The sequence below is a fragment of the Xenopus laevis genome, chromosome 3L (assembly GCF_017654675.1).
Source record: "Xenopus laevis strain J_2021 chromosome 3L, Xenopus_laevis_v10.1, whole genome shotgun sequence".
Classification (NCBI taxonomy): domain Eukaryota; kingdom Metazoa; phylum Chordata; class Amphibia; order Anura; family Pipidae; genus Xenopus; species Xenopus laevis.
Genome location: NC_054375.1, coordinates 81,059,106 through 81,072,439, shown reverse-complemented (window position 1 = coordinate 81,072,439; position 13,334 = coordinate 81,059,106). Strand labels below are relative to the sequence as shown.

At 37.7% G+C, this 13,334-nt stretch overlaps 1 protein-coding gene across 5 annotated transcripts in view; it reads right to left on the bottom strand.

Moving 5' to 3' along the window:
* The window catches only part of celsr1.L (cadherin EGF LAG seven-pass G-type receptor 1 L homeolog), a 114,784-nt gene that overhangs the window by 36,106 nt on the left and 65,344 nt on the right, over positions 1-13,334 (bottom strand). For all 5 annotated transcript variants that reach the window (XM_041586442.1, XM_041586444.1, XM_041586445.1 and 2 more), the window contains exons 4-5: positions 12,584-12,699; positions 2,685-2,773 (exon numbers count right to left, since the gene is read on the bottom strand). In XM_041586442.1, coding sequence (XP_041442376.1) covers positions 2,685-2,773; positions 12,584-12,699 — 205 coding nt within the window. The remainder of the gene's footprint in view (positions 1-2,684; positions 2,774-12,583; positions 12,700-13,334) is intronic.

Here is a 13,334-nt window from a genome sequence, read left to right as displayed (position 1 = left end):
ACCAACTTGCCATTTCATTTCATGTGTTGTGCCTTTTTTAAATGACATCCAGAGAAGTACACAGTACAGGGTACAAGAAAAGGGCAACTTTCACCAGCAATTGTATCTGCTGGTGGGCAAGAGTGCCTCCAATAAGGCAAGAAACCCTGTTAGAGCTCATATTACATAGGGCAGATTATTTGTTTGCATATTTATACACAGAAATATCTTACATATCTCCTGTTGCTTTCCACTGATTTAAATAGGAACATCAAAATGACCTGCAATTCTAAGGTCAAAAATTCTCTAGTGCATGTTTTTCTGTGCAAGTATTGTAAATATTTATGGCGATTCCAATTTCTTTCAGTTGAAAGCAGTATGAGAAATGCAGAGCATGTGACTTGATTAAAATTTAAAGTAACTATCCGCTAAACTTAAAGTTTTAATATAAAGTAGACAGTGGTATCATAAGACAAGTGGAAATTGGTCTTCATTTTTATGAAATTTGTGTTGTGTTTTCAGATTTTTTTTTTTTACATTTTGGTATTTTAAATTTGTGTTCTAGCAGTTGAGAAGTCAGAATAGAAGAGGCAAATAAGAAGGCCTCTATATAACAAATAGAAAATATGCAAAAACATTTTAACTGCTATCATCAGTTACCGCAAAACCACACAATGTTTCTCTGAAACGTTGGACCTAATATGATGTAAATATATATATATATATATATATATATATATATATATATATATATATACTTATATATTTACTAGTGAGAGAGAAAAAACAGGGTTAAGAACTCTCCAAAAGGCTTTCCTCCTTTTTTATCCACTACCCTTTCATCACTTGGTACTACACAGTCATTCTGTGGCACAAAACAGGTTACTTTTCTAATAAGGTTGCTTAACACCACAGACTCCCCATGAAGGAGGACACAATCAGAATGACCTCATTGTGTAGATACAGTTGCTAGGAGACACGTGTGTTATGCCTTTAAATCAGACTTTCATGGTTCATGGTTACATTTGTCCCCATAGAGTCAACAGAAAGTCTTCACATTTCTCGAATGAAAAGCTATGAATGGCAGTTAGAAAGCATAAAAACACAATTGCTTCATTTAGTTTGGAGGGAAAAAATAAGAAAGCTACAGACCAGTTACGTTTTTTTTCATGGTCTTTTTCAACGAGTAAAAAATAAAATCTCCATTTTTCTGCAGTTCTTCTCTACATTGAACTTTGAATTCTAATGTTTTATGGCTTTTGATAAAAAAGGAAAGACAGAAAATCCCCTTTAAAGTAAAATAAATATTTGCAGTGCTGTTACGCATGCACATAGAATACATTTGGGGAATGTGGAACTATGGGCTTTACGTGCAGTCACACTGGACACACATTCACACATCTGCTAGTAGAGGAACACAAGGGAGACTGTAACAAACAACTATGGCAAGTTAATGAGAAGACTGAACATTCCTGAAATGTCACCAGCTCCTCTCCATATGCACAGTGGAAACTTTATCCACAGCTAATACCGAGCTGACAAGTCAAGGTAATACAGGAGTGAAACATGACCAGCCTATTTACGAGCCAACACACCTTTGCTTCACCTTTCCTGCATCATCCCAACCCTCAGCTTGCCTTTCATTGTTCAGTTTGAAATCACATGTACAGCTGCAGTCAACCATTAAAAAGTGCCTATGTTTTGCAAATCTCTCAGTTCTCACAGATTAAATATATTATTTTCTCCTACAATGCATACATCACCTATAAAAGGTACACAGATATAATTCTAACCAGACCTGCAAAATAGGATAAAAAATTCACATGCAGTGCCATGCACGTACAAGTTTCCAGTGTGGAACAGTATGCTGCTCCGTGAACAAATGTATCAATGATCTTGTTTGCCTAAGAAACCAGTTTTTAGTTACTGTATTTATTGAAGTCTAGGCAAACAGTAAAAATGATCTGATTTAGTTCACCAGTGCACCCTGTCAGATAATATTAAAATAAGGTTGTCTATATGAAAGTATATTATTTTAATTCTTAAAACTCCTACATTTCCGGGGTATATTTGCCCTGTCAACTGATGATCAAGCCAAGCATGGGGCAGTCAGTAATGTAGAGCCTTGGAAAGAAAACCTCTTGCCTACAATGTAAATTACTTACAGTGACACAATGATAGAAGCATAGTTTACAGACAATAATAACGGTTAGTGGGATATTTAGTAAAATTCAATTTTATTTCATTATTTAAATAAAAAAACCATGACCAATCTCCCATACCTTATTTTAACTTATTTATCATTTTTCATTCTTTTTTCTTTCTAGTGAAAAAAGCTTGAATGTTTTGATTTTTTTTAATTCAGACTTTAATAAATAACCCCTTTAATTTCTTCATGGTATGTTGACAATACAAATCTAATCTATGTATCATTACAGATATGATTTTAAAATCTGTAAAAGTGTAATACCTCACAAAAAGGTTCAGAACAATGTGCTAATTGCTGTTCAGTTTGATTTCAGCTACAGCGAGCAAACTATTTAATAATATATATATTGATACATAGAGATGAAGGCACCGCAGAGCGTCTCTCATACCCACTGATGTCAACTATTCTGAATATGTGTAACAAGGGATAATATGTATAATAAGGGATTTATACATAGGAATTCTATTTATATATATATATATATAGGAATTCTTACCTTATTGTAGTACTGCACCTGCACAGAATGCCAGTGTCCATCACTTACTCCTCCTTCAACATAGGGGGTGACTTTAGTAGTGGTCTCTCCTGAAAAATAAAAGGGTCCATTAAGAATATTCATTCGGTAGATGCACTGGAAATAGCTAAATTTGACAACATACAAAAACATGGTTGCCATTTCTCTCAGTGCCACTTTCTTTTCACACCATCTGTACCCACTCTCATCTTAAAACAGTATTGCTACTTCTTACCTCTAAACTTTCATCTCTAAATTCCTCCACTTTCTCAATCTCTGCAAAAAGAAACTTATTTACTACCCTTTGGAGCACCAGAGCATTATCTGGTCTAGTCTTGGCACCCCCCCCAATAAGAAAAGCCCCTAGCTACTACCCTAGATAGGGACCCCACCCCTCCTAGTTGATTACCTCTGCAAGTGCCCTTACACAGTACTCACGTATCAGTGCAGAGTCAGTGGAGCTCATGGGCACCATCTTCTGTCTTTTCGGTCTTCTGGTTCTTAGCAATTGTGCATGCACCAAAAGCGCCAGAAATTTCCGAAGGGAAGAAAGAGGGACCACAGATCCAGAAGATGGCCCCCATGAGCTCTGCTGCACTTGCTCTGCTGCACTTACTCTGCACTGATCTGTGAGTACTGCGTTAGGTGCACTTTCAGGGGTAATCTACTATGCGGGGGGGAAGCAGGGAGGGAGAACTATCGAGGGTAGTAGTTAGAGGCTTTCTTAACTGGGGGGTTAGTTTTCCTTTCCCAAGCCCTTTTGCCTTCCCTCTTTTCTACTGTGTCTCTTATCCTATGGCATTTTATCTCTGTATGTTTATACCTATTTATTACACTTGTCCTCCCTGCGCGTAGTTCTCTATATTGTAAAAGAGTACAGCAGCACTACATATATTAGAAGCGCTATATAAATAAAAGTATGCATACATACTTGTTTTTTTTTTTTTTTTACTAGGAGTTTAAATTATGCTTTATGGGCTGAAATTGATCAGTTTATGGTGACATTATCGCTAAGAATTTGGGCAGCTTGAGAAAATGTAAGAATTTGCAGGTGATGGTCTACATTCATATCAGAACCAGTGATCTTTAGATGTAATACACAAACAGTCTGGAACCTGTTGACTGATGTACATACAGAGAATTTTCTTCTGCCTGTCAGACTTGGTAGGCTCATCTAGTCATGCTAAGATTTAGGTGGCAGTTCTTATTAGAGAACAATAATGCTGGGCTGGCTTGCATGTTGCAGCTTGTGCAACCTGACCATTGAGGCAATCCCATGAATCGTAACAGAAATCATAGGTGTACAAAATTTATACAACTTAGTACTTTCAGATGTTCCTATGTAAAAATTTTAAAAAACATGGCTATCTAAATCTTCTTAAAATTGTATCGAAAATTATGGCAATTCTGCAGCTAACTTGAAGTCACTCTAAAACAGTGATCCCCAACCAGTAGCTCGTGAGTAACATTTTGCTCTCCAACCCCTTGAATGTTGCTCTCAGTGTTCTCAATGCAGGTGCTTATTTTTGAATTCCAGGCTTGGAAGCAAGTTTTAATTGCATAAAATATAAGTATAGTGAAAAGTAGAGCCTCCTGTAAGCTGCCAGTCCACATATGAGCTACCAAATAACCAATTACAGCCCTTATTTGGTACCCCAAGGGATTTTTTCATGCTTGTGTTGCTCCCCAACTTTTTCTACATTTGAATGTGGCTCATAGGTTAAAAAAGGTTGGGGACCCCTGCTCTAAAAGGTCTGTCCTATAGGCTATAACAGAAACAGAGACTGTAACAGTAAGAAGTAAAATGGGACAAGTATGGGAATTTCAGACTATAACAGGCGATTTATATGCAAGTAATACAGTTAAAGGGGTTGTTTACATCTGAGTTAACTATAATGTATAGAGTGATATTTTGAGACAATTTGTAATTGGTTTTCCTTTTTTGCATTTTCAGCGATCTGTTTGCTATGGTCTCAATTCCCCTAACAACCATGCATTGATTTGAATAAGAGACTGGAATATGAACAGGAGAGGGCCTGAATAGGGATGTAGCGAACGTCGGAAAAAAAGTTCGCGAACATATTCGCGAACTTGCGCAAAAACGCGAGCGGTTCGCGAACGGTTCGCGAACCCCATAGACTTCAATGGGAAGGCGAACTTTAACATCTAGAAAAGACATTTCTGGCCAGAAAAATGATTTTAAAGTTGTTTAAAGGGTGCAACGACCTGGACAGTGGCATGCCAGAGGGGGATCAAGGGCAAAAATGTATCTGAAAAATCTGCCTGTGTGTGCTTGGAAGAGATAGTGTAGGGGGAGAGCTGTTAGTGATTTCAGGGACAGATGATAGTAAGTTTGCTGGCTAGTAATCTGCTTGATACTGCTCTGTATTGGAGGGACAGAAGTCTGCAGGGATTTGAGGGACATTTTAGCTTAGGTAGCTTTGCTGGCTAGTAATCTACTGTTCTCTTTAAACAACTGCCATACGTTGACCTTGTAGGCATTGTTTGGTGTTTTTTCTGGAGACGGTAATATTATGGATATTTAGACAGAATGGGAACAAGGTCACACAGCTCGATGGCGGGTTGAAGAAAACAGTGTGCAAATAATGCCTACAAGGCCAACGTATACACTACTACAGCGGTGGATACGGATTACGTAAAATATATGAATGCTGCTTGAAAAAAGTGACTCCGGTGTTTTTTCTGGAGACGGTAATATTATGGATATTTAGACAGAATGGGAACAAGGTCACACAGCTCGATGGCGGGTTGAAGAAAACAGTGTGCAAATAATGCCTACAAGGCCAACGTATACACTACTACAGCGGTGGATACGGATTACGTAAAATATATTATGGCTGCTTGAAAAAAGTGACTCCGGTGTTTTTTCTGGAGACGGTAATATTATGGATATTTAGACAGAATGTGAACAAGGTCACACAGCTCGATGGCGGGTTGAAGAAAACAGTGTGCAAATAATGCCTACAGGGCAAATAATGCCTAAAAGGTCAACTTATACACTACTACAGCGGTAGTAAAATAAAAAAAAGTAAAATAAAAAAAAAATGAATATTAAAAAAAAAAATTAAAGTTGGTGCTGCTGAACTACTAGGAGCAGCAGATTAGCACACCAGTCCCACTCCCCAACACTGCTAGACTAATAGCACTGGGCTCTTATAGTAGTAGTAGTAGTAGTAGTAGTAAAACAACAAAAAAATAAATAAAAGCAGTCCTTACAAGGACTACTGTTATTGCAGCAGTCAGCAGATGAGATCAGAAGCAGGACAGCTGCCCACTGCAGCTACATACAGAGCACTGCAGTAGAAGGTAGATTACTAGCCAGCAAAGCTACCTAAGCTTAAATGTCCCTCAAACCCCTGCAGACTTCTGTCCCTCCAATAACAGAGCAGTATCAAAACGATTACTAGCCAGCAAACTTTCAACTGTCCCTGAAATCACTAACAGGCAGCAGCTCTCTCCCTACACTATCTCTTCAGCACACACAGGCAGAGTGAAAAAACGCTGCAGGGCTTCGGTTTTTATAGGGAAGGGGAGTGGTCCAGGGGAGAGCTTCCTGATTGGCTGCCATGTACCTGCTGGTCTGGGGTGAGAGGGCAAAAAAAAGCGCCAACAATGGCGAACCCAAAATGGCGAACGTCGCGCGACGTTCGCGAACTTCCGGCGAGCGCGAACACCCGATGTTCGTGCGAACAAGTTCGCCGGCGAACAGTTCGCGACATCTCTAGGCCTGAATAGAAAGATGAGTAATAAAACATAGCAATAATAATACATTTGTAGCTTTACAGAGCATTTGTTTTTAGATGGGGTCAGTCAAATAATTAAAAAATTATACAGTCTGCCAGCATCTTGTCCACATACCATCATATATCATGGAACCAAGGGAGCCGCTCCTATGCAACTATATGGCCGTAGCCCTTAGCATACCATTCTACATGTGCCTATAAGCATTGCATGCAAATCCAGGGTGGGGTGACAAGGTACATTTTGCACTGTGTATCTTGTCCCACATTTGAAAATGAGCCCATTTGTCTTGCAGTTTTTGTGAGATACATCCCAGCTGCCAGGTGTGGAAATGACTAATGAAAGCAGGATTATGTTAGGGCTGTAATCATAAACACAACCTGTCAGTAATTGGAGCTAAAACAGACCTCTTTAATCTGTATTATGTCTTAAATTGGTATTTGCTAAAGATGTTTGCAAACCAGCAACTCAGCAGAAGGTTAAAGACCATCAATACAGCACCCCCATCTCCCAGTCCAGAAGAATGCAGATCTGGAATGTGCTGTTTGTGAGACAATCAAGCTTTCTGAGCTATTCTTTTCTTAAGCCCTCAAGTTTGGAGAACAGAACGTCACACAACTTGGAGCATATATATGCAAGTGGGCCAGGCCATTATCTATATATTATTTTGTGTTTATAAATGCCAACATACAGTATTCCACAGTGCTCTACAATACATGGGTGTATACATTAAACTTACAAGAAAACATACAAAAACAACCAATAACCAATACAGGAGGTAAAGAAATACATTTTTACCAGTAAATAAACCTTAGCATCAAATTAAAGATTTACTTTCATTATGTAGCCTGCAGCAGACTGTGAAAAGGTCTTCGATGATTTTTTATGAGGAATTTCTGCATGGGTGCAAACATCCATTATTAGTCAGTTAAGACCCACTGTGATTCAAATGGCCAGTGTCATCAACGATTGTTGACTTGTCACATTTCGGTTTATAGAACACATCGAATAGTCTCCATGTGTTTTGGTAACAGATCTTCTAACAGCTAGAGGAACACATGACGAAGCCTCAGCACCAGGGTTTTAGCCTTGTATTTCTAGTAATAATACAGCACACCCACTGTAACTAATATTGATGAATAGGGCCTGTGCTTAATGTACTTTTTCGCAATTTTTAATAATGACAAATGTATGCTTTTTTTTCTTGAGATAAACAGACAAGCTATATAATAAGATCCACTGTGCATATACAGTATAATACACCTACACAGAACTTTTGCTTATCTGTAAGCTAAAACAGGAATGTCAAAGCGTGTTGTGATATATGGGTTAAATAAAGGTAATCGAGTTATCTATATTAGGGATGCACCGAATCCACTATTTTGGATTCGGCCGAACCCCCGAATCCTTTGTGAAAGATTCGGCCGAATACCGAACCGAATCCGAACCCTAATTTGCATATGCAAATTAGGGGTGGGAAGGGGAAAACATTTTTTACTTCCTCGTTTTCTCACAAAAAGTCACGTGATTTCCCTCCCGCCCCTAATTTGCATATGCAAATTAGGGTTCGGATTCCGTTCGGCCAGGCAGAAGGATTCGGCCGAATCCGAATCCTGCTGAAAAAGGCCGAATCCTGGCCAAATCCCGAACCGAATCCTGGATTCGGTGCATCCCTAATCTATATAGAAGCTTAGTATCCCTGGTTTAGCTCAAAATAAAAAAACAGACTTTTTTGTCATTAAAATATATATGTCAAAAAGTATTTTCTGCAAAAGCACTGTTTATTGAACTCATGTTGAATAAGGGCATATACTACCCCTCTAAAATGGTAACTATCTTCTCAGGCTCTTTCCAAATTAAACAAACAAACAAAATACAAACCTGTGCAGCAGTCAAAGAAGGAGACCCCAAATTACTACATATCAATGTGCCAAGGGCATAGTTTGGTCAGACTCCAGGTCCCTTTGTTATTCACCAAACCTGGAGGCCTTGGGTGTGACACTCCTGTCTCACAATTTAATCAAACACACTCTCCCACACCCTATTTAGCAAGGAACTCCTGGATCATTTAGGGAAGGCATTGGGAGTCACAGTTCAGACTTGAAATTTCTCCAAATTCATCACCAATCAGCAATAACAAATAAATGTATCTTTTGTGCCCGAGGTGTTGCACAAGCAGCTCAGGTTTCTACATGTTCTTATGAAAACAGATTGGAGCATGATGCAAGCCATTTAATAAAAAAATGGAAAGAGTGCATATATTCACTGCTAGTTAATGAAAGGATGTCTGGAGTCCCAGAAATACCTTTCATCAGTTCTGTACTGATGTGTCTAGAAGTGCAATCTGCCACTGCTTGTCTGATTTACATGTATGTATGTATGTATGTATGTATGTATGTGTGTATGTATGCAGCAGACTTAGTAACAGAAGTGGCTGAAACTTCAGACTTGCTTATAGTCAATGACACAATAATTATAATAATAATACTAATAATAAAAAAATCAGAAGCACTTTTACCTTTATCACTACTAAAATGCATAAAAAGGCAAAGAAATCATCAATTTCAAAAAGTAAAAAAGACTAAAAAACAACTACTTACATGAACTTCTTGTAGCAAAAACAGAATATGCGTTTCCTTTTGTTTTTAACTATACAGCATTTCTCTACATATAATTCAGAAAATAAGTTTAAGCCAGTATAAGGCTAGTGTCAAATTCTGTATTTAAATGCCTTCTACCATGTCGACAAGTACATTTTTGCATCCCATGTGTGCACTGACAGGGGGTGCCGTGCCTGTATTCTTAAGACAGGGCAGAAAATAACAGAGTGGTCTTTACTCCACTACTGTAAACACACTGTGTGCACCATAGGCCTTAGGGGCTGAACGTCTGACCTAAAACCATAAAAAAACTATAGACTGTTAAGACTCTTGCCACAAACCATTAAGCTAATGCCACACAGAAAAATGCAGACCAAGAACCAGCCCCTACACTTTGTTCAGGTTTCTGATGTGCCTGCATATGTATAGTAAAGGAACGGTAACACAAAAAATAAGTCTTTTAAAGTAATTAAAATACTGTTTAATGTAACATTGCTATGTAATAGTAAAAGTTATGTGTTTGCTTTAGAAAGACAACTATAGTTTATGTTAACAGGCTACTGTGTAGACATGGGGGTTGCCATTCAAGCTAAAAAAGGAGAAATGCATAGGCTTTAACTACCCCCTAAATGCCCAGAAAAAATACACATATTTTTAGATATAAAAGCTTAAATAATGGAAAAATATTTAAACAATCAAGGGAACATAATGCTTAAAGGCCATTTTCAATTCAGCAGCTACTGGTCCTTTAAGTGCTGGAATGTTTCACTATCATTGTAAATCTATTGTTTGCTTAGGAAGTCATGTAAAGCTACATTTAGTTTGCAGTAATTAGCATTTTACTGGCAAAATATTTATGGAATCTTGCTTACATCAATTAATTGTTTAATACATGAAAAAGACAGTATACTTGCATTACGTTTCAGCCATTTCATAAACAAAACAAAAAAAGAAAAATTGAAAACAAAAAAACCTCAGACCTTTGAACTACATACATTGTACCTAGGGTTGCCACCTGGCTGTTATTTTACTGGCCTGGCCGGTAAAAATGATGGTTGATACCAATGTTATTAATGGGGGAAAAAGATAAATATATAGGAAGGCCGGTATTTTTTCCAGAAAATGTGGCAACCCTAACGGGCACATTTGCTATGGGTCAAATATCGAGGGTTAATTAACCCTTGATATTCGACCATCGAAGTAAAATCCTTCGACTTCGAATATTTGAATCCATCGATTGAGCGATTTTCCTTAATCTTCTTAGAAAGGCTATGGGGAAGGTCCCCATAGGCTAACATTGGTGCTCGGTAGGTTTTAGGTGGCGAAGTAGGTGGCGAAGTAGGTTTTTTTTAAAGAGACAGTACTTCGACTTTCGAATGGTCGAATAGTCGAACGATTTTTAGTTCAAATCGTTCGATTCTAAGTCGTAGTCGAAGGTCGAAGTAGCCAATTCGATGGTCGAAGTAGCCAAAAAAACCCTTCGAAATTCAAAGTATTTTTCATTCTAATCCTTTACTCAAGCTAAGTAAATGTGCCCCTAATTGTACCTCATCAGGATATAAATGTTTTTAATTTGTGACTGGTTGTGTACAGTGCAAACAAGCTAAGCCATTTCATCTTGCTCCATCAACACAAAACAACCATTTCCCAGCATTGCATCATGTAAAACTTTGCAAAGTAAATCTATAAAAGATGAATTAAAAAGAAAAACAGGCTATCTGGTGGGATGCCCAATAGCAATTTTGCATTGGCAGAATGCAGACAAAATAATTACCCCAACAGCTGATCGTTCAGTTTGTATGGAACCAGGCCATTTCCAGCACAGCTGAGCTGTACCTACCAAAAAGCATGCATGCATATAATAGAGTGCCTACAAAATTAAAATATATAATTTGTGTAGGCACAGTTAGCCATATATGTAGGTCAAACAGCAGTCTTACTTCATACAACTTCTGCTGAGTGATGGACAGAATGTAATTCATCCCTCCATGTCTAGGCCCCAATTTGACATTAATGCCACCCTAGGACAATCTACTGTGCATCTCACTCTTACAGTGCTTGTGCTGGAACCTTGCCCTCAATAACTTCTCTTGTTTTCTCCAATTAACTCCTCAAAGAGCCCCCCCCCACTAATAACAGTTTATATCAAAGAAATTGTATTCATTCTTTTAAGAGTAGGGTCAGCTTGCCACACCCTTAAAGGTCTACTGCCCTAGACCCTGACCTATATGGCATATCAACAAATCTGGGCCTGTCTTTACCCATGACCCCTGAAGAAGTCTAGTCAAAGGTGATTATGAAAAAAGAGTGGAGAAAAATCAGTCCTAAATAAGGTCACACTCTGCCCAAGTTTCTTATGAGAAAATTGGTAGTAAATCATTCATAAGTAGACATTAATAGGTATTCCTATGTTTCTCACATAGCACTGACACACCTAGATTACTAGATAATTTAAAAGGTACAGGGTGGATCATTTAAAATGTTAGTGAACCACTGACTCAGGTTATGGACCACTTGACTAAGGTGTTTACTGGAGTTCTATTCATTTAATAGGGAAATAAGTTCCACAGCATTGAATGCACACAGTATAATTTACAAAATATGTCCATTATCCCACCCATTTGCAAAAGTCTGGAGAGAACAGGTTTCCCAAACAAGGCCAACGCATTTAAAGGAACAGTAACATCAAAAAAGTTTTTTAAAGTAATAAAAATATAATGCAGTGTTTCCCTGCACTGGCAAAACGGCTCTGTTTGCTTCACAAACACTACTGTTTATATAAATAAGCTGCTGTGTAGCAATGGAGGCAGCCATTCAAAGGAGAAAATGGTCAGATTACACAGCAGATAGCAGATAAGCTCTGTAGTACATAATGGTGTTATCTGTTATCCACTATTTAACCTGTGCCATGTAGCCCGCCATTGCTACACAGCAGCTCTTTTATATGAACTATAGTATTGATTCTGAAGCAAACAAATCAGTTTCACCAGTGCAGGGCAACATTACATGATATTTTCATTATTTAAAACACTTTAATTTTTTGGTGTTACTGTTCCTTTAATAACAATGATTGAGTACAAAAGGCACTTGGAGGACAAAGCATTTGCCTAATCCAGTACTGATTACTTCCATGGGTAGCAATGGTTTAGTAAACGCAATTAGTAAATGCAATTTTTTTTCTTTTTTCTACAAGTATGAGATCAATATTTCAGAACCCTTAGGACTTGTGAGTCTTTACGGCCTTACGGCTCACGTCACTTGTGAAATACTAGAAGAGGCCTACATGCTGCCTGCCTTGACAATAATTAAAATCAACCTATGGCATAAAACTTACTTTATTAAGAAGCAGATATTTTAGAAAAGACCAAGAAATTGACAGTCTCACAGTCTCTACTGCACCAGCACAAGTGGCAAAAAAAGTATATTGAACCAGTCTGTGAAGATGTGGATTTGTAATTGCATATGGTTCTGTTATCGGGTTCATTGGTAAGAAGACCCCAAGATGGCTGACTAACTTACCTGCCGAGAATGTTAACTGGATCTGTTCTTCAATGATCTCAAGCGCAATGAAGTCATGTTTTTCATTAAACCTCCCATTGTAAAGAAGCAGAGCATTCCTCTCCCTAGTTGCAAACCTGCAGCACAAATGCAGATATAGTGTTAATTTTTAATTAGAGAGATGAAAGCAAAACATGCACCAAATCCATAACATGTATTACTGCAAACATATATTATCACAAAATTACTTATGCTTGTGTGGAAAATTGCTTCAGGTTATCTCAATACATTTCATAGTGTAGTCTAGATCCAAGGTGTTTAGGGATATGTGAATTTTATATAATTTACACAATCGTACTTATATTGTAAAATTTTTTAGCAGGGTTTATTTTTTTTAAGTCATTGATGTTAAAGGCTATAATAAGCACCATCTATTTTATGTCAAGCAAATTAATTTCTGTACTTTATGATATTTCATAATATTAGATATTTTAAATGTTATGGCGCACATAGTGGTTTTACTGTTACTACTATGTAGCAGTGGTCAAGATATTTTGTGTGTCATAGACTGTAATAGCAAAATACCCCTATAAACCTTTGCTGATTAAACAAAATTCTGAATAACATCACAGACTCCACCTGAAATTTTCTCAGAACATGCCCCTCTCTATTTAAATGCAACAAAAGTCATTGTACAGCACCAAGGTTTGTATCTGGAGCTAGAAACTATGTGCCCTCCTGCCAAGGTCCACAAGTGATACAATACTGTGAA